Source organism: Ochotona princeps, chromosome 25 (genome assembly GCF_030435755.1).
Source record: "Ochotona princeps isolate mOchPri1 chromosome 25, mOchPri1.hap1, whole genome shotgun sequence".
Taxonomy (NCBI): domain Eukaryota; kingdom Metazoa; phylum Chordata; class Mammalia; order Lagomorpha; family Ochotonidae; genus Ochotona; species Ochotona princeps.
In genome coordinates, this window is record NC_080856.1 from 4,702,041 (window position 1) to 4,723,043 (window position 21,003).

The window sequence follows — 21,003 nt, forward strand, 5'->3', positions numbered from 1 at the left end:
TTTCCGGGCAAGTTAATACAATGTTGGGATCATGTGGTGTGTCTATAAGGAATGAGGTTTTGGCTGGTGACTTGGGACCTGATGATTTTAGGTGTGGAGACATTGTTCAGGCTTGAACAGTGAACCTGCATCCACACCTCTCCTTGAGCTTCACTGTCTTAGGACAGAGTCCTGTCAAGGGGTGTGGGTTTAGTGGACATACCTCTCTCCTACTCTTGTGTTAACACAGCCTTTTACCTGGCCAGTCTGTCTCTTTTTCTATTCCTTTGGTGGCATTTACACAAATAGGAAGTAGAGGTGGAGGCATACAAAGAGATGCCATTATAAGCTTGATATTTTGGCTTCAGGAGAGGAACTGGCTTCTGAACCTTAAGTATTACTCTTGGAGTGGCTCATAATTTGTGGGAGCCCCAGTTGGTCCCCTGACTTTCTCTTTGGATAAATTTCTGCCTTCATTCATTTCCTGTAGATCTGAGAGCTTGAGGGTAAATGTGGTTCCACCTGGCCAGAAAGGAGTCAAGGCCAGTTAGCTGCTGGATCGGAACTGCAAGCTCCGAGTTCGTGCTTTTTGTGCTGTGTTGTCTCACCTGGCTGCTCTTCTCTCCTCAGTTGCATTATAATCTCTTGGACAGCAAGGATTTTATTCTCTTCCTTTTCACTATTTCCATACCTAAAAACCAGCAGTGTGCTCAAGTTCAGTATCCTTTTCAGTAATTACCTGGGCAAACAAGATACCTGAGCCAAGATGGCATGGTTATTGCAGGAAAGTTCTCCGCACAGGCAACTTCCTGGGGTGACCTTAAATAATGCAAGTGTCCCAGGCATCAAGGAGGCAGCTTTCACTAATATTAATTAATAACGTAATCAGGAACTAGGTGGTGGCTCCTGCTTGTGTCCCTTTCGTATCAGACTTGCCTGTGTCTATTAGTCCACCTCTTCCCCTTTCCTTCTTCCCCTCCCTGGATTTCTTTTTTTTTTTTTTTTAAGATGTATTTATTTTTATTACAAAGTCAGATATACAGAGAGGAGGAGAAACAGAGAGGAAGATCTTCCGTCTGATGATTCACTCCCCAAGTGACCACAACGGCAGGCCTTGAGCCGTCCTTGACTGCTTTCCCAAGCCACAAGCAGGGAGCTGGAAGGGAAGTGGAGCTGCCGGGATTAGAACCGGCACCCATATGGGATCGCAGCACGTTCAAGGCGAGGACTTTAGCTGCTAGGCCACGGCGCCAGGCCCCTCCTCCCTGGATTTCAACATTCCTGCAGCAAAAGCCAGTTGAATGAGTGAGTGTCTGATCGCACTAAGCTGGTCTCTGAGAGAAAAGCTGCGCTGTAACATCCCTAAATCTTCAGCCCTGACAGCGGCCAGCCATGGCCACAGGTTAGAAGCTGCCAAGAGATGTGCCTTTTAGAAGCTGACAATGAGCATCGGTCGTCTCCGCCTTCCAGGAGTGGGTCAGAACTAGGTGCGGGAGGGTGGAGCTGAACCCTGGTTTCCCAGAGCTTCCTGGAGAATAGAAGCAGCTGCAAATAAAGTGCTCCGAAGGAAACATTCCAGCTGTGGTTGGGAGAACCTCTCCTGGCACTGAGTGGTTGTAAAGGCAGAACCCTGAACCTAGCGACTGTTAGCGCGGGCAGGAATGGCTGAGCCACCAGAGACCAGAGCTGCTCAATTGGAAAGGGTGGCATGAGCGTTTGAGAGCAACATCCCTTAATAGTTATTTATATGAAAGTCAGAGTTACAGAGAGAGACATAAACAGATCCTCCTTCCACCTGCTGGTTCACACACCAAATGGCTGCAATAGCCAGAGCCGGGCCAGGCTGAAAGCAGGAGCCAGGGTTTTCCTCTGTGTTTTCCATGTGAGTCCAGGGACCCAATATTTGGACCATTTTCTGCTGCTCTCCCAGACCATTAACAGGGAGCAGCTGGGACTTGAACCAGTGTCCCTGCAGAATGCTGGCAAAGCAGGTGGTGGCTCAGCATGCTGTGCCACAACACTGGTCCTCCTCTGACCTCTCTTAACGGTTGTGTGAGGAATGACAACCCCCTCATCCATCCTTATCAAGGACCTCCTAAGAGATCCAGTCCTCAGATGGACCTGTGATGTTCAATACACAAGGATTTCTCTAGAGAAAGTTCTATGTTTCTAATCTCAGTGGTGTCCTGGCATATTTTAGGAACTTGGTGCTTTGTCACAAAACACTGCCAACAAAGGCCATCCGAAGCAAGAGACCTCACTCCAGGAATCCCCTGTTGTTGCAGACCCCTCTCTCCAGACCGGAAAAGGAGCTTCTGCAACAAACTCCCTTCCTGGTCTTCTCAGTGGGCTGCCTGTTCTGTGAAGAGGCTCAGCCTGGAGCATGCAGCAGGATGGTAAGAAGCTGGACGGGGGGAGGAGGAGTGAGAAGAACAGGTGATTGGAGAGTGCAGGGTCTCAAGCTTTTCCCAGCCACTCCTTACCCACTCCACACTGCTGCCTTGCAATCACGAGAGGTGACATGCACTGTCCAGAATCAAGACTTACTCTGGGCAGAGGGAGGGAGAAACCAGGCTACCAGGAGTGGCCTCTGCGCAGAAGGTGGGGGAAGGTGGTGAAGAGGTGTGTGGGTGCCTCCTTCTCCCTTGCAGGGATCAGAAGTGTCAATCAGCTTGGAGGGCTATTTGTGAATGGCCGGCCCCTGCCTCTGCACATCCGGCAGCAGATCGTGAGGCTGGCGGTCAGCGGGATGCGGCCCTGTGACATCTCACGGAGCCTGAAGGTAATGATGAAGGCAGGGGGCAGGCAGATGGGGCCACTCTGAAGCCATGAGTCTGTGCCTGCTGCAGACTCATGGGGGCTACTTCCTGGAAGACCTTGCAAGTTGGGAAACAGAGGTGGACTGGGCTCTCGGCTCCGTGGCTGAGCCCATTTAAAGCCTCACTTTGCCTTGTAGTATCCTTCTACCCGTGCCTTGTCTGTTCCTGCTTCTCACCTGACTCAGGTATCTAATGGCTGTGTAAGCAAGATCCTAGGACGTTACTACCGCACAGGGGTCTTGGAGCCCAAAGGGATTGGGGGCAGCAAGCCCCGTCTGGCCACACCCCCTGTGGTGGCTCGAATTGCTCAGCTCAAGGGAGAATGTCCAGCTCTCTTTGCCTGGGAGATCCAACGCCAGCTTTGTGCTGAAGGGCTTTGCACACAGGACAAGACTCCCAGTGTAAGTGCCCTGCCCGCCCTGATCCTGGGCTGGCAAACTGGCTGTTTGGGGAGATGGAGAATCCTGTCACATGGTAGTGTGGGCAGCCAAGGCTGGGTGGTGACGGGCTGGGCTTCTCTGACCCCTCAGTTTCCCTTCGGATAAGTGTTGGAGTGAGAAAAGAGAGGTTAAAAAAGTAAAAATGTAAGGATAGAAACAGGGCTGCCCCTGGGATTGATGTGTGGGTGAAGGAAGAAGGGAAGGAAGGATTTTAGGGGGGTGGTCCTGATACTATGACCCTTGGTCTGTGTACCCTCCCCTGACTCAACACCTTAATACCTGCCCAGGTCTCCTCCATCAATCGAGTTCTACGGGCACTGCAGGAGGATCAGCGAATTCCCTGGGCACAGCTCAGGTCACCAGGTGGGTCTTAGAGCTGCCTGTGGCCATGGTCAAAGCCAAATCCTCAACACTGTCAAAGCCCTATCTGTTTTGTTTGTTTGTTGTCTTTTGATCACTCTGTTTACAGTCTACTAAGGATGGCCTGCCAGGAAGGCCAGTTCTTTCCTGGTGGAAGAGAATAAAGTTTGGGGAAATGAAGCAATATCCCCAAAGCTACCAGCTAATTGTTGGCTGGTCTGGGAACAGAACCCAGGCCCCTAAGCCCCTAAGTTTATGGAACACACTGAGGAAGAGGCAGGACTGGATCCCTTTTCTCCCTCTTCTCCCTTAATGGCTTTCCCAGAGAACCCTCATGTTCTATGTGAACCTGCACGTGTGGGCCAACGCTACTCCTGCTTTCCCTGAAAGCACTAAGCAGGTTCACCATCATGATATTAAAGTTAAGCACTGTGCTACTCAGTGTCCCTGCAGTGACTGCCCCGCAAGCACCGCTCTGCTCTTACACCTTTGCCATCTCTCACTGCTACCCCAGGGACTCAGAACCCCAACCTAACCAGAGAAATCTCCAGCACAAACAACCGCAAGACCTTGTCCTCCTTTGCAGCTGACTTGGCTCCAGTTCCTCCCAGTCTCCACAGTGGCTCTGAGACTCCCCAGGGTCCCCATCCAGGGACTGGTCACCGGAATCGGACTATCTTCTCCCCAGGACAAGCTGAAGCACTGGAGAAAGGTGCTGAGTGGGGTGTGCAGTGGGACAGGAGGTCTTTGGTACGACCGGGGGCAGTGGTCCTGAGGCCAAGGTTGAGGGGTGTAGGCTGTGGGTAACCCTGTCTGGGGAGGAAGGGAATTGAGGGTTGTAGCAGGTAGCCAGCCAGAGCTGAGAGGGAGACCCATGCCCTGCTCCTCTGCTTTTGCCTAACCATGTGAGTCTCCATCCTTACAGAGTTCCAGCGTGGACAGTATCCTGATTCAGAGGCCCGTGGAAAGCTGGCTGCTGCTACCTCTCTGCCTGAGGACACAGTGAGGGTGAGTGAGCCCTGGGACACAGTGTGTCAAACCTTCGGGAGGAAGGGTCCATAGCAGCCGGGGCTTTGAGTTCTGACTAAAGGGAGACAGGAGGATGAAAAGGTGGAAAGAAACCTGCCTGAGCAAAATTTGGGGACAAGCCCTTCCTTGCCATCTTTTGTGGATTGCTCTGCTTTCGTACCCCACCTTGTTACGTTGGAGTTGAGGTGGGGGACAGAAAGTAAAGGCCAGGTGAAGGAAGGAGGATATTAGAGAGAGGACCTTCATTCTGAGGCCAGACCAGGAACATGAAATGAGAGCAGTAAGTGCAGGCATCAGGAAACACAGCCAGGGACATGATCCCCATCCTCCCTCAGGTCTGGTTTTCCAACCGAAGAGCCAAATGGCGACGGCAAGAGAAGCTCAAGTGGGAAATGCAGCTCCCAGGTGACTTTTTCTGCGTCGCTATTCCATCTGTCCATCCACTTATCCACCTGCCCATTCTGTCTGTCCATCCACTCATCCACCTGTCCATTCCAACTGTCCATCTGCTCAACTATTCATGCATCAACCAACCCATCCATTTTGGAGTACATTTACTCACCTACCTTCCACTCATTTGCCCATCCATTGACCATCCTTCTGTCCATCCATCAATCAACTCATCCTCTCAAATGTACCATTCAGTCAAACATCCATCCACTCATTCATCTATCCATCCCACCCAATCTACCCACCCATCTGATTATTCAGCCATCCATCCATCTATCCACAGATCAATCAACCCATTCACTCACATATCCATCCATACATACACTCATCTATCCATAAATCACCCAACCTATTCACTCACAAGTACATTCACTCACACATTCATGTACTCATTCATTTACTCACCTACTCACTAATCCGCTTATCCATTCACCTATCCACTTCTACATAGCACATCTCATGGGACGGATCTTGTGTCACATATTGGGCTCACATGTAGTGCCAGATACCAGTAGCCCTTCTTTCTCAACACCTAAAAGACCTACCTGGACTGAGCTGGAGATGTTAGGATTGTAATATCCATTTTTTTCCTATCCACCCCCCCCCCCATCACTGCTTTTCTTAAACTCTTCCTGCATCTCACTTCCCTGTATGTTATCATGCTCCCATCACTCCTAATCCCAATCCTCTAATTGAATCATTTCTTACCTGGCAGCTGTTTCCCAGGGTCTGACTATACCAAGGGTTTCCCCAGCAGTGATTTCTGCACAGGTACTTGGTTGAAGTGGGAAGTTGGTCTGTTTTCATTGTCTGATATGGGAATGGCACCCTCTAGAGTCCTGCGGGAGACAGTCAGGGTGGCAGGTAGCTCTGGGGTCCTGGGTCTTCTAAGTAGGAGTCATAACTGGTAGCTGGGGGCGGGGGGATCCTGCTCTTGTTTTTTTTTTTTCCCCAACAGTCACCTGGGAATGTGCCAGTAGCACCCTTGCCTGCCCTGGAGACGCTGGGTCCCTCCTGCTACCAGCTGTGCAGCAGGACAGCACCAGACACGTGTCTGAGTGACACTTCACCCCAAGTCTGTCTCAAGTCCTGCTGGGGTAAGAATTCAGATCAAGCCTCATTCCAGCAGGAATGAGGGGGCCATCAAAGGATCTTCATGCACCTGTTCTTTTCCTTTGACCCATAAGCTGGGGAGACCGGTGCTCCCTGAGTCTGTGGTGGAGATCACCGAGAGCCATAGCAGATACAAGAGGTCTGAGTGTGTGTTCAGGGTAGAGGATTGCTATCACAGCCCCTTCCGTGACGAGGGGCGAGGTGGGGGGCAGCAGCCTTGCTAGCCTGCTCCTTGTAGTGTGCTGCTGCACCAGCTCTGCCCTCCGTGCCCTGCCCTTCATTCCTCTGTCTGTAGTCCTGACGCCGCTCAGGCGCTGGGTTGGCTCCCCACTACTGATTGGCTTGGAGTGAGGCCAGAGGGCTGGACTGGGATGGAGAGGGCAGAGCAGAGAGGACACCATTGTGCCTATTGTCCTTGTCCTGCCACGCAGAATGTTGCCCCTTCCTCCTGCCTGCGGCCCCTCCCTCATCTGTGACTCTTGCCTGGCCCTGACTCAGCGCCTTTCCTGTGCGTCACCTGGTTGGAGGGACAGGAGAAGCGACACTAAATTCTGACCTTGGCCTCAAGAAGCCTCCATTCAGCAGTAATAAAAACATTTTTGTATCAGCAGTTATTCCTGTAGTCCATTATTTTCCCCAGATGACCATCTTCATATTTTTTTAAAAGATTTACTGTTTTTGGAAAGTCAGATTTACAGAGAGAGAGAGAGACAGAGTAAAGATCTTCCATCTGCTGGTTCACACCCCAAGTGGTCACAACAACCGGAGCCGAGCTGATCCAAAGCCAGGAGTCTGCACCACCCTCATGTTTAAGGTCTAGTTTATCCTATCCTATATCTTCAATCATCTGTCTAATTTATGTATTTTCTTATCTGTATGTCTATTTCATCAAAGCAAGCATTTATCTCTACATTCTTTACATGTACCATTATATATGTATATATTAGTCTATTTCTCATTACTGTAACAAAATAGCTGAAAGTAGGCATATATAAAGAAAAGAGGTGGGGCTGTTGTGATAGTTCTTCTGGCTAATCCGCTGCCTGTAAGCACCAGCATCCCATATAGGCACTGGATTTTCTCCTGGCTGCTCTGCTTCCCTATGGTTCCTGCTGGCCTGCGAAAGCAGTGGAGGACGGGCCAAATTCTTGGGACACTGCTCTCACGTGGGAGAACTGGAAGAAGCTCCTGGCCTCTGACATTGGATCGGCTCAATTCTGGCCGAGTTGAGTGAAGCAGAGGTCAGATCTTTCTCTGTCTCCTTTCTGTGAATCTGTCTTTCCAATAAACACAAATAAATCTTAAAAAAAAAAATAAGATAAAAAGACCTGGCACAGTAGCCTAGCGGCTAAAGTCCTCACCTCGCACACGCTGGGATCCCATGTGGGTTGCTGGTTTGTTTCCCTGTGGCCCTGTTTCCCATCCAGCTCCGTGCTTGTGACCTGGGAAAGCAGTGGAGGACGGCCTAAAGCCTTGGGCTCCTGCACACACGTGGGCGACCTGGAGGAGGTTCCTGGCTCCTGGCTTCGGATCAGCTCAGCTCTGGTTGCTGCAGCTACTTGGGGATTGAACCAGAGGAAGGAAGATCTTCCTCTCTGTCTCTCCTCCTCTCAGTATATCTGACTTTCCAATTAAAAAAAAAAAAAAGAAAAAGAGAGAGAAAGGGAATTTCAGGCTTTGAGTTTTGGACAAGTAGGGAATTCCAGGGTTTGGCAATCTCACTGTGTTCCAGTGAATTTGTTTTTATAGTCACTTTCTTTTATGGTTAATGATTTTATTTTTCATTTTATGATAGTGATAAAAATATTTCTTTTAATGTAATTGTCTACAGAAATCTGTATCAATAAAAACATGAGTAGAGCAGATAGCAAGCAGAAAAATGACTGAAATCCTGAAGACAGTGCATGAATTACATTTTGGAAGTCATGCTTTAAAAAAAGAAAAGATTTACTGGAAAGCAGAATGAGAGCAAGAGCGAGCAAGCTTTCATCAGATTCACTGAATGGCTGTACCAGCCAAGTCTGGCCAGGCTGAAGCCAGGAGCCTGAACCCCACCTGGGTGTCCTCTGTGGCTGGCAGGGGCTCAAGTACCTGGGCCATCTCCCACTGCATTCTCAGACGCATTAGCAAGGAGCTGAATTAGAAGCAGGAGCTCTGATAGGGGATGCTGGCATCGCAGACAGCGACTTGACCCATTTCACCACACACTGGCCCTGACCACCGTGCTCTGATGGGAAGTCAAAGGATGTGAGGCATTGGCTAGCTCTGTGGGATGCTGGGCAGATCAATTGCAGCTCTTGCAAAATGGCAAGAAACGGTGGAGGAAGCAGTATCATGCCCACTTCACTGGCTCAAAGGAACTGATGGAGGAGGTGAGAGGGTGGGCCCCACAGGAATAAGGTATTATTACTCTTACTCTATACCCACAGGGTTACCAATATGTCATTTGTTCTAAACTCAAAACATACATAAAGTCACATCCAAATTGTGAGACCTTGAGGGTGAGGCTGGCTCCGTGGGAAAGGCCCAGAGGCTCTGGGTGGGAGGGAAGGTCAGCAGAACTGGGGCTCCGCTCATGTCCCTTCTCCCGGCTGGCATTCAGGGAGCCTGCAGCCTCTTGTCCACTCTCAAGCAGACCCCTTTTGTTTTCTGAGTCAGATATTCACAAGCACTTTGGGTGGCCCATTACGTTATATTTTTGCTTGAAACAGGTGTTTTGCTATACCGGGTAGGAAAAGCTGTGTAACAGATACTCTCTTGGTTCTTGACTCCAGGGCTCCCATTCCATTTAGGGCAGTAGTCATTTTTGGAAGATTTGTAATTTGGAAGGTGACACTCCATGGACCTGTGGAGGGAAGAGGGACAGAAACTTTCAGCAATCAACTGAGGCCACGGGCTAATTCCGGCTTTCAGAACACCCGGAAGCACCCTACAGGGAGAGGCAGAATAAGGTGCTTTTTCCCACACTTGCTAAGGATTAGTACTGCTCCTATGTGCAGTTAACTTAAAAGAATAAGCAGGAAATAAAATTAATGATGCAAAAAAGTCCGTTGCAGTCCCAAGAGAGAATGTGGTATGCAGGAAAGTTGACCTAGATCTGGGGCTGGGTCGGGGACGACTCCTGAGACGTGTGTGTGTGTGTGTGTGTGTGTGTGTGTGTGTGTGTGTGTGTGTGTTCACAAAGCATCGCATGCCAATTATCTCAGCACGCTCCACCACAATCCTGTGAGATCAATACTAGATTCCCACTCCCTCACAAGAAGCAGGCTTTGAGTTCACTCGGCTAAGGTCAAACAAGCGGAACACTCTGAGCATTGAAAGGAGTTCTTACCTGCTCCCAGGCACTGCCTGTAGGATGTCAGGCTCTGAAGGGAACCTGAGAAATTTAGATTTAGGCAAGCTCTTCATGGGATAAGAAAATGGAGGTTTTTGTTTTAGTTTGGCTCATGTAAGAAAACTGAAAGTGGGGAAACAGCATACACGTGTCAAACGCCTATATTGAGCTTGAGATTGTCATTTAAACTTTGAAATTCCCACTGGGTAGCTAGTATTCCTATTTTACAGATGAGAAAACTGAGGCCTTGAACAGCAATTTCCCTAAGTTTCGGCAACTGGGGAAGACTGAAGCTGATTAGTTCTTGAATCCACATCTGTCAGAGATCTACAACATCTTTGTGATCTAACCTAGCAAATCAAGGACAACCATAGGGACAGAACCCCCGCTGGGGCAGGATGGAGGAAGCCGCAAATTAGCAAAGCAAAGAGGATGTCAGGAGGAGATCGGATTGGGGTTGGGTCTGGCTGCAGGAGGCACAGTGCTGCTGAATGCTGGGAGACAGGCAAGCTCTTGGTGATACACTTTGGACCAGAGGAAGCCATGGGTACGGTGAAAGAGCAAGCACTCAAGAAGTGTTTTTCAGGAGCATCCAGGAATTGGCAGAGTTTGAGGAAGGGAGTTAATTGGAGAATGGAGAGGTGGCGCTGAAGGTTGGAGCTGAGCTCGGGACGGTGGTGCCTGAGACAGCTTGGGGAAGCAGGCTGCTTACAGCTCTGAAGACCAAGTCATAGAGACTGCCCTTTGAGAAGTGTGAGACAGAAGTAGTCAAAATTCAGGAGAAACACTGGGGCTGGACGGGAGAATCCAAGAACCCAGGGAGGTAGAGATTCAAAGTAGAAAATAGAAAGCATGTGTTTCCCCAGTTTCACACCCTCAAAGCAACCCGTCTTACTTAGGAGCAAGGTAAAATTCTGCAGCAATGGCGAGCAATTCCCCAGAACACCTCCCCGCCTCCCACGTGCTCACTCGCAATCACACACACCAGCGTGGCAACAGTCAGAAACCTAGACCTACTATCTTCTGTCTGATGCTGGCCCCGCTCAGGTGCCCGCCAAGAACTCCACAGACCTGGGATGATCCAGTGGTGAGGCAGCAGGAGTTGACGAGGCAGTAAAACAGAAGTTAGTCTGGAGTACTTTGGGATCTCCCTGCTTCAGGGCCGTCATCTCTCTCCTCTCAGTCCCCAGTTCCTGTTCCTGTCCCCTCCCGCACCTCCACAGGTCCTTCCCCACATCCCTTTACCTAAAATTCCCAGACACAGTCTCTGGTGATGTCTTCGCTGTCTGCCAGGAGGGTGCCGCTCCGATCCGCTCGCATGTAGAAGCCATTGGGCGCCAGGACAGTGAGCAAGTTGCTCCCGACAAGCTCTATGCAGAAGTTGAGGGCAAACTTTCCCCAGGGGCGAAAGGTGCCAAAGGACGTTATTGACCAAAAGGAGCCACCCTGTGCTGGGGAGGGATGAGAGCAGGTTGGTGGGCTGCTTGGAGGGGGTGTCCTCCAGCAGACCCACTTCGAAGGGGAGCCTCCTGGAGCCACACCACCCTGCATGGCTCCCAACCCTGCCAGTGCTGGCCGAACCCTCTAGGGAGCTGCAGGGAGGCCTGAAGCGATCCCACTAGCTTCTATCCTATAGATTCTAACAAACAGAAACCTCGGTTTGTACAGTGTGTGATGAGCAGACCTCTTCCAGGGCTGCACTGGGAACCCTGGGGTGGGGAAGGGGAGCCACTCACCCTGGAAGTGGTAGATGCCCTGGCGGCAGGGAAGCAGGTGGATGCAGTCGGGCTGGTCCAGATTGCACTGCAGGAGGTCGTGTTCTGTGGAGCAGCCCACGTACCCGTATCGACCTCTCAACACCACGAAAGGCCGGTTGGTAAATCGGAATGCCAGTTCCTCGTTTGGGCCTGAGCGAAACAGGAAGGGGTTATCATGGTGTTTTCCAGAAGGAAACAGAAGGAACAAAACTAACTGCAGGAGGATGTTGTCAAAATTTTAACTTTCTTTACTGAGTTCTTTAGCGAGAGAGAGAGATCTCGAGGGAGAGAGAAAGAAAGGAAGATTTCATCTTCTGGTTCACTGTGCAAATGCTTGCAGCGACTGGGGTAGGACTAGTGGGCGAGGAGCTCAATCCAGGTCCGCCCAAACGCTGGCGGCAGGAACACAATGACCGCAGCCATGACCACGCCCCCCGGGGCCTGCCTTAGCTGGAAGCTAAGGCATGGAATCCAGGGATGGCAATGTGGGATCTTAACCATTAGACCCAAGATGCACACTGCCATTTTAACATTCATGAGCATCTGCCATGTTCTAGGTCTCACACTAAGTGCTTGTAAAACATCTAGATGTGTGAGCATCTAAATCAGTGAGGAGTGAAGAAATTTTACTTAATGATCTCTAATCCTTCGTGACGTGTTAATCTAGGTAATCCTCACGGCAACGCTCGAAGGCTGCCTAACGGATGACGTCTCTGGTTTGCAGCCAATGAAACTGAGGTTTACAGAGGTGGTCCGCCCGTTGGTGAAGCAAGTACACAGACTCAAATCTCCGACGCCGACTCTTCCACTTCTTTTTAGAGAGCCCTTATTTCAGTCCCCTTTCAAAGCACCTCTGGCCTCGGCTCACCTGGGATGGTGGCATTGGCCATCAGAAGGCCGTTGGCTGCGATGCCCAGGAAGCGCCCATTGGAGGACTGCAGGAGGATCTTGCCGCAGTTCCAGTGCACACAGAAGAAGGTGTCCGACTCCATTGGGTGCCCGTCAGCCATCACTGTCCTGTGGCGCCTCTGGGGAATGTACCGGAAGTCTTCGTTTTCACTACTAGGTCCTTTCCCCACATCCCACCCCGACCTTCTTCATTTCTCAGGCTTGTGCTTCATGATTTCTAAAAGGATGCTGTGGCTTCAGCTCTCCTTCTCACCCTAGTCAGGAGCCAGGTTATCAAACGGGCAGGAATGAACCTCATCCCTGACTAGACACAAAAGTACACACTAAATTGTTAGCCAGAAATTCTTCGCAATATTGTGGTAGGAAATGATTTCTTTGGACAAGAAAAAAACAATAACCGCTTTAAAAAACTGACAAATTGGACTCCATTAAAGCCAAGAAGTTGCTTTTTGAAAGACATCATTAAGCAAATGAAACTCCTACAAATCAATGATAAGACAAACAACTCAATGACAAATGGGTAAAAGATTTCACAGGCATTTCACAAGAGAAAATATACAAAGAGCCAGTAGGTACATGAAGCGGTGCTAAATATGCCCAAAGACAAGATAAATGTGAATCAAAGTTACAATAAGATGCTATATTCATCCACTGGAATGACTAAAAGTACACAAATCAGCAAATGTGGGTGAAGACATGGAACAATTAGAACCCTCGTATTTACTGGCAATAACATAAAATTGCACAGTCACTTTAGAAAATGGACGTTGTCTCATAAAGTTAAACTTGCATCTACCATATGACCTAGGAACTCTATCCCGAGATGTTTGTCCAAGGCAAATGAAAATGTAGACCAACAGAAAGACTTGTACCTGAATGTTCATAGCAAAATTATTCATAGTCTCCGAAACTGGAACAAACTCAGGTATGCTTCCATAAGTGAGTGGAGAAGTAAATTCTGTTCATGTTAGGAAAAATATTATAGTATTGCAGTTACATATAATTCTAACACTTCTCATCCATGCAAAGGAATGAACCCTGATATATACAGTGTCATGGGTGCATCTTAAACTCATTGTCCCATGCCAAAGAAGCATAATACTGTCTGCAGGAAACTCTAGGGTTAGCTGATCGAATCCATCAGAATGAACACAGGTCAGTGACAGCAGGGGACCATAGACAAAGGAAAAGTGATTATGAAGGGGCAAGAGAACATTTCTGCAGTGAGGGAGACATTCTGTAAGTGTGGTCTACTTGTGGCATGGCTGAATGGGTACACACATTTGTCAAAGCACACTGAATTTCACTTGATCTTAGCCAAAAGGCCGAGAAGCGATGCAGCACACTGAATTTCACATGTAAAAGTGTGCATTTTGTTCACAAGCATACACGTCACATGTGGTATCTTCATATATTGAATATTCAGTCATCCCTTGGGCTACATGAAAGAGTGGTTCCAGCCCCATCCCCCACCACCCATGGCTATCAAAATCCACGGATGCTCAGCCCCTTTCTATAAGAAATGGAATCGTATTTGCTCCTTCACTCTGCTTCATCATCTTATATTCATGATGCCACACGAAGTGAATGCTATGTAAATGTGGCTCTCCTGACTGCATTGCTTAGGGAATCATGACAGAATAAATGCCGGTCAATGTTCAGAATGGACTGATCACCAGAGCCTAACCACATGTTTGAGCCACAATAGGTTGAATCCACTGACCGAGCCCACAAACACAGAGGCCTATTGTATATAATTAGCATACAATATACATCAGACAACTACCTACATTATGCTTCAATAGATTTTTTTTTTTTAAGTAGAAGGCCATTGGGTGTCAGTGGGTCTTTCTGGTCGAGGTCCTCCACAGCTCGCCTAAGTATCCAGCCATCTACCTTGAAGAAGGAGAAAGCAAATCCCGAACAGCGAGAACTCTGTGCTGAAGGCTGCTTTCACACAGAAAGCCGAAGGCTTACCTGGGCTAGGTAGTAGCCATTGGCTGAACGCAGCTGCAAGGTGGGGCTCTCGCTGTCACATTCAAACTGGAACAAGGACATGGAGGTCAAGCGCTCGGAGGCAGCACACACCTCGGCGTCTGCAGAGGAAGCCCTTGTCAGAGTCTGACCTCCCCTCAGCCGCAGCGTGTCAGAGCCAGCCTGACCCGCTCAGCCGCTCAGCCCCAGCTCGCCCGCTTCTTCGCGCGGGAATCCTTCTACTCTCCTTTCTAACTTCCTTCCTCTTATGTAGGAGTCTGGGGAAGAACCAGGTCACTTTACCTTCCAGCTCAAATCCCCACTTTTCTACTGTTCTCCATTGCGCAGGAGATTCCTTTGGGTTGCCTGGATTTCCCTTATTTCTAGGTTTAGAAACCCTGGCTGATCCCAAACACATCTTTCTCCTCTGTGCCGCTTGCCCTCCCTCCACAGCTGTGGTGGACCCAGGACTTGCCGTAGATGACTGAGATGAACCTCCGAGTCCTTGATCTGAGGCTGACCCAGGCTGGGCAGCGCTGCAGGATGAACCACTCCTCGCCCCTCAGGGGATTAGAGCCCAAGCCTAGAAGCAGATGTGTGCCCTGCGGGTACAATGTGCCTCCTTCTCCATCACACAGGGCCACCAGGCCTCCAGGCCGCACTTGCATGTGAAAAGCTGTCTGGGACGAGGGCTGGGTGACTAGCCGGTCCACATGGGACAAGAAGTGGTGTGTTGAGGTCTCCAAGTGATAACATCCATCTTGGAAATGCAAGAGGAAACCACATTCCTCCAGGCATGGGATTGCTGCATCCACCCAGACGCGACCCACCGTGGGGTCAGCCCGGGCGTAGGTGTGGCTGGTGGGATTGTACAGGATAACGTGGACATGCAGGGCTGGCCGAGGCGTCCACATATGGTACGCTGAGAGAACCCGGGAGTTGCAGAACACGTCCTCGCCGTTGGACTCCAGGTACCGGCCAGAGGTGATGCACTGGAGGGTCCACTTGCCATTCCGGTGGAAGCGGAGCAGGAAGCAGCCGTGGTGGCTGCTCCTGGGCCGCCCGTAGCACACGCTGCCATCTGCCTCACAAAGAAGGTAGAAACCCTGCCAGCTCTTCAGTCGTACCACGGCCTGGGTCTCATGTTCATTGCTCACCAGCAGCTCCCAGGTCTGGGGTCATCACGGGGAGAAGGGGAAAAAATAAGTTCTGCCCAGAGACTCTATGGATGGACCCTGCCACCCTCACCCAGTGTCGTCACCAGACCAATCTCCTCCTCCGCGTCAGCCTTGGGCTCTCCCAGCTGAGACAGAGCAAAGCGTCTCTGGGAGTCTCCACTGCTGGAGCCACAGGGTCCTCAACACCCCCCTGTGAAGTTGAAAGTACCCAGTTCCTCCAGCTTACAGAAGGTCAGCTTCTGTCCTCATCTTTGGTACCTGGGTTTTCTAAGAAATGCATTGGCTTAAGTCCTATTTCACCCCCGCTGTTGCCCTTGGATAGTGCACTCAGTCAGCAATTCCATTGCCAAGTGTTACCGATCCAACATGGCTGGAGAAGGGCTAAGCTTCACAGGCAGGCCCCCGGCTCCAGGCACGAAGGTGGGCGCACCAGACCATCCAGATGCCATTGTCTGGTTTAGCTGTGATCAACCTTGTTAGAATGAGAGGACTTAACTCCTACCTTACACTGGGCCCATTCCAGGGGGTGCCTACACTCTCCTCTAAAATATAGAACCCTGTCCCCACTGGAGACTCATCCTCCTCCAGCACTGGCCTCACAGTGACGCCACTGGCCTGACTTTCGCTGGATGCCCACAGTTCTGCCTTTCAGCCTCAGCTCCCCATCTTTCTGTGATGGTAAAATCCACCCTGTCCTGGGGTGGAGAGACAGGAGCAGCTGCAGTGGGACAAGGCGGCAAGGCCAAGGTTGAAGCTTTAGTTTGTGGAGAAGATTCAGGGAGGGCAGTTCGAGCAATGGAGAACTCTTGAGCAAATGCCTGGAGCAGAAGAATCTTGGGGCGATTGTGGTAAAGGCAAAGAAATGATCTGGTTGTAAGTTAATCCCCAATGCTACCCCCCCCACACACACAGCACGGTCACTCCGAAAATTGGTTCCAGTTACGGGTTTGCCTTGTTACCTGTCGCTTGCCCAACGTCTTCGCGGTAGCAGTGACTGAATTCTTACATGTCTCACAGGTGAGGTAGGTTCCTGCCCAGGTGATAAGCCCGACTCTTAGGTCCTCAGCCTTGGGGTGTCGGTGTATCCACTCCACCTTATCCATGGGGCCAGCCCCACGGGTGATGACTCTGTCCAGCCCAGCCTTCCCCCCAGTGTTGAGGTCTCACAGGCCATAGGGCCTGGAATAAGGCCTTGTGTACCCACAAGAAGACGGCCCCAAAGGGACCTTCCCAAGTAGAGGCTGGCCTGGGGCCTAGCCCCTCTGTGACCCGGAGGCATTGTGACTGTGAGGGCTGCCTCTTATCCCCAGAAAGGGCACTTTCTGGCTCAGAAAAAGTGGGTCCAGAACCACCAGTGTCTGCCTCCCTATGCCACACTGAACACCAAGGTAAGCTGAGTTAAGAGGGTGAATTAGAAGTGCAACCCATGACACTAGGTAAGTCCCTACCTTTTGTTATTTCTTTCTGGTGTTGACAGCAAGATAGAAACCAACCTTCCCCTTCCCCCCCCCCCCCCCGCTCTTGCCTAGGATGTGGGTTCTATGGGCTTCCAGCTCTAGTATCTTTAAAAAGTCAAGATATCCGAGAAATATCTGTCAGCTTTTATTGCCCTCGGGAGGTAAGGTAAAAAAAAAAGTCTCAAAAGTTGTTTTTCGGAGAGTTGGGGAAACCCCAGCTGGCTAAACAACAGGGATCCAGCTGCTGGCTCTGAGGACAAGCTGTCTCAGCATCAGAGCAGAGGCCTTGGAGAGAATACCCTCTTCCCTGGGAGAGGTACTGCTGCTGGACAGAACAGGGCTGGTGGGACAACTAGTGCCACCAACCTTCCCTCGCCTCAGTCTGTGTCATTGTCCCCTTCTCCCCACCCTTCCTGGGAAACACAACCCGGAACCAAGAGAAACTGACAGCATGAAGGTAGAAAGGACAAAGACAAAAAGCAATGATGGAGGCAGTGACGGATACAAGTTGGCTGAAACTCAAAGCAGAGTGGATGGAGCCAACCCCACTTGGAGAACAGCCACAACCCTGGTTCCTTATACCTGCGCTCCCTTCCCATAGATGGGAGTCTTCCCAGGTAGAAAAAGTCTCAGGGATGTGTGCCAGGGACTTAAATTCCCAGATGCCACCAACTAGTAGTGCAAGAATTACCAGGGTAATTAAATTTTTTTTGTTTGTTATCAAAATAGTTAGCATGAGCCTTTCTCAAAGTGTGTTTGTTTATTTGAAAGGTAGAATAGCAGATAGGGAGAGATAATGAGAGATCTTCCATCTCTGGTTCATTGTTTAAATGCCTGTAATAGCTGGGGTTGGACCAGCCTGAAGCCACGAATCTAAAACTCCACCCAGGACTCCCATGTCTATGACAGGAACCCAAGTACTTTGGGCAGCATCTGTTGCCTTCCTAGACATTGGCAGGAAGCTGGGTGGAGAGCAGAGTAACCAGGGCTCAAACAGCACTCTCATGTGTGATTCAGAACTCCTGTCTCCACCTTTGATTGATTTGAGAGGGAGGGAAAGGGAGACAGGGAAGCACACTCTGCTGCTGGTTCACTCTCCACATGTTCACAACAGCCAGGGCAGGGTCAGGCTGAAGCCAGAAACAGGGAACTCATTTCACATCTGCCACATGGGTGGCATGGACTCACTTGGAGCTATCACTATTGCTTCCCAGTGTGTGTATTAGCAGGACGCAGGAATTGGGAGCACATAATCCCCTTCCTTGGGTATTTTTTTTTTTTTTAAGAATTTGATTTAAAAAGCAGAGTTATAGTGAGAAAGGGACATACACACATATGTATCTTCTATCCATTGATTCATTCCCCAAATGGCTACAACAGCAGGGCTGGGCCAGGGTGTGCCAAACTCCATCTGTAACTCCCATGTGGGTGGTAGTGGCCCAAGCTCTTGGGCCATTTTCCATTCCCTTTCCCAGGTATACTGTACAGGGAGCTGGATTGGAAGTGCAGAAGCTAGGACTGGAGCAGGTGCTCACATGAATGCTGTTATTGTGCGTGATGGTTTAACCTGCTGTGCCACAATGTAAGCTCCTCCTTGAATAATGTTTAAGATTTGCATATTTGTTGGGTCTCACACCAGCTCTGACAAAGCCCATTTTCTGAAATGTGCTTCAGGACGTGCATCTTTCTATTATTAGTAGTAGTAGTATTTTAAATTTTATTTTTGATGATGTTTACATAGTTGATTAATGTGGGAAGGCCAAGGGTGGGGGAAAGTGGGTGAGATTGTTGTTTCCACATTTTCTTTTTTCTTCTTCCTGTATCTGGGGGAAAGGGGAAGAAGCCACACCTAGCCTCAGTACCCAGGGATGGGGGAAAGCCACCCAATATTATCTTAGGGTTCCTGATGTGGCGCATGCTCCGAGGGTCCTGCTTCAACGGTTTTGATAGCTTGATGGTTATGAAATGCTGTTGATCTCACTGCTCCAAGGACGATGAAATCCCTCCAAGGTCCACTGGCTGATGTAGTCCACCTTAGAGACTCCATTCACCCAGATGTTTGCTGCCACTGCTTGGCTGGGTAGTTGATCAACTTGTTCTGCCCTTCTTCCTCTGTTATGGTACCAGATGTCCTCCATAGGTGCCAATAGATTGCCATATCCTCCATGTACATCTGAGTGTGCTGTCCACTGCTCCATCTAAGTCACCAAGGAGGCTCAGCTCTGGTACATGCCCCCCACGATCAGACCACAGATACTGCAATTCTCCCCACAGTTGGAGTTCTGAATCCAGTGGTGCAGTTGGGGACTCCCCAAAGAAACCTCATATGAAGTGATCCCAGACCTGACTCTTGTGTGCGCTTGCTGGTATGGGATCTGGCTCTGTCCTTCACCCATATCAGCCTACACACACACTGGTAGTTGCAATTACTGGGTCAGTTCTGTTTCTAGCCCTGTCTCCTACGTAAACCAATGGGTGCTACAGCCCAGCCCAACCTGGTGCACCATACACTTGGCCCTCATGTACACCAGCAGGAGTTGTGACCTCGTCAGAATGACCCTAATAGTCCCCACTAGGCCCTGCCCCATCGCTGGTTCCTGTGTTTGTCAGCATGTGCAGTAGAATGGTTCAGTCTGTCCCATATCCCATTCAGCTCTTGTACAAATCAATGGGCACTGAAGCTTGGTGCAACCCAACTGACCCCACTATCCAGCCCACACTCATGCCTGTCTAGCCAGGTCTGCTCCCAGCCCTGGTTCTCATGCTCACCAGTGAGAACTGCAACCCATCAGAGAAGTGCTCACAGTTTCCCTACTGGGCCCACTTCCATTCCTGGATCTTGTACTTTCCAGGTAGTTCTGCAGTCTCTTGACAGGATTTGACCGAAGTACCAGAACGTGCCAAGGCAAAGCCTGACCAGCCTGCACCCACTCTGACTTATGCATACACCAGTGGGTAGTGGGTTAGCCCAGTCTTGCTCTCCCCACTAACCCATACAGGCCAACAGGTGTTGTAGCCCTGCCCAGACTGGTTTGTCCCCTTCCCAGCTCTCACACTTGCCAGTGGGGGCAGTGGCTCAGCAGGAAAGCCACCCACTGGGCTTGCACCCTGTCCCCTCACATTTCACAGGATTTTCACAGCTTGCCTCACCTTGGCATTTGCTGGTGGTTGCCGTAGCTTGGCCTGGCATACCCTTAGTTCCAGCTCATGTTCGTGGGTGCTGCAGCCTAGTCCAACTCAGCCAGCGGCCCCACCCCCAATGTGAACCGGCTGGTGTTGTGGTCTGACCTGACCTATCCTGCATCCTTTCTTGGTTCTCAGATCTGCTAGTGGGTGTTATTAACTGGCCCACTCCCATCCCTGACCCACATGTACACCAGTGAGTGCTGTAACCTGTCCTGGCCTGACTGCCCCCAGCCTTGGTTCCTGTGCCCACCTGCAGGGACTGCATCCTGACAGAGTTCCCCAAGCTCCTCCAGCAAGCCTCCTCCCAGTGGCAGATCTCGCACACACTGGTGGAAGACCTACACTGCAAAAAAGTATTATTTTGTTTTTATTGCAAAGTCAAATATACAGACAGAGGAGAGACAGAGAGGAAGATCTTCCATGTGATGATTCACTCCCCAAGTAACCGCAATGGCCGGAGCTGATCTGGTCCGAAGCCAGGAGCTTCTTCTGGGTCTCCCATGTAGGTGCAGGGTCCCAAGGCTTTGGGCCGTCCTCGACTGCTTTCCCAGGCCACAAGCAGGGAGCTGGATGGGAAGTGGGCCAGAACCAGTGCCCATATGGGATCCCGGTGTGTTCAAGGCGAGGACTTTAGCCACTAGGCTACTGTGCTGGGCCCAGACCTGCATTTCAATGCACGTTTCTTACCCTTCAAGTCTAAAGTACAAAAAAAATCAATCATTAAGGGCTATCATCCGAGGTAGTTAGCAGAGGGATTGGAAGTAGAGTTATGTGTTTTAAGCAAGCATGTACGTACAGCTTAGTACCTTGAGCAAAGTCTCCTTGGAAAGGAGAAGGAATGAGATTTCGTCACTTGAAACTCCATGGTAATATACATATAAAGAAACCCTATGGCACTCCTGGGAAGAAGGGCCAAGCCAGACAAAGATGTGTGGGTGCAGGGAGGGTGAGGCTGCTCCAAGGCTCCTGTGAGGCTAAAAGCACCCAGGAACGTTGACCCCGCTGTACACACACCACG

The 21,003-nt window shown here is 50.2% G+C and overlaps 2 protein-coding genes across 4 annotated transcripts; one reads left to right on the forward strand and one right to left on the reverse strand.

The window, feature by feature from the left end:
- Positions 1-2,469: 2,469 nt before the first annotated feature.
- PAX4 (paired box 4) lies at positions 2,470-5,866 on the forward strand. Of its 2 annotated transcripts, none has more exons than XM_058681472.1 (7): positions 2,470-2,761; positions 2,984-3,199; positions 3,526-3,601; positions 4,185-4,310; positions 4,524-4,606; positions 4,963-5,032; positions 5,793-5,866. In XM_058681472.1, exons 1-7 carry the CDS (start codon positions 2,501-2,503, stop codon positions 5,858-5,860), a joined length of 900 nt encoding a protein of 299 aa, XP_058537455.1. In that variant the 5' UTR covers positions 2,470-2,500; the 3' UTR covers positions 5,861-5,866. The 2 variants fall into 2 exon arrangements, with proteins under 2 accessions (XP_058537455.1, XP_058537456.1); XM_058681473.1 differs by having other exon boundaries at positions 4,524-4,600.
- Positions 5,867-8,862: 2,996 nt separating this feature from the next.
- Positions 8,863-16,590, reverse strand: FSCN3 (fascin actin-bundling protein 3). Of its 2 annotated transcripts, none has more exons than XM_058654938.1 (7): positions 16,302-16,590; positions 14,640-15,336; positions 14,168-14,286; positions 12,150-12,309; positions 11,261-11,431; positions 10,770-10,970; positions 8,863-9,035 (listed from the first exon to the last, which is right to left on the reverse strand). In XM_058654938.1, exons 1-7 carry the CDS (start codon positions 16,443-16,445, stop codon positions 8,881-8,883), a joined length of 1,647 nt encoding a protein of 548 aa, XP_058510921.1. In that variant the 5' UTR covers positions 16,446-16,590; the 3' UTR covers positions 8,863-8,880. The 2 variants fall into 2 exon arrangements, with proteins under 2 accessions (XP_058510921.1, XP_004592559.2); XM_004592502.3 differs by having other exon boundaries at positions 10,770-10,975.
- Between the last annotated feature and the right edge of the window lie 4,413 nt (positions 16,591-21,003).

Excerpts from the sequence above, each read along its gene's own strand:
- PAX4 (XM_058681472.1), top strand. The coding sequence starts at position 2,501 with ATGCACTGTCCAGAATCAAGACTTACTCTGGGCAGAGGGAGGGAGAAA. Across the intron at positions 4,311-4,523 it reads AGCTGAAGCACTGGAGAAAG|AGTTCCAGCGTGGACAGTAT; the intron begins GTGCTGAGTGGG and ends CCATCCTTACAG. Across the intron at positions 5,033-5,792 it reads GTGGGAAATGCAGCTCCCAG|CTGTTTCCCAGGGTCTGACT; the intron begins GTGACTTTTTCT and ends CTTACCTGGCAG.
- FSCN3 (XM_058654938.1), bottom strand. The coding sequence starts at position 16,445 with ATGGATAAGGTGGAGTGGATACACCGACACCCCAAGGCTGAGGACCTA. Across the intron at positions 14,287-14,639 it reads GTTCATCTCAGTCATCTACG|ACGCCGAGGTGTGTGCTGCC; the intron begins GCAAGTCCTGGG and ends CTTCCTCTGCAG. Across the intron at positions 11,432-12,149 it reads GGCCAATGCCACCATCCCAG|GCCCAAACGAGGAACTGGCA; the intron begins GTGAGCCGAGGC and ends TGTTTCGCTCAG.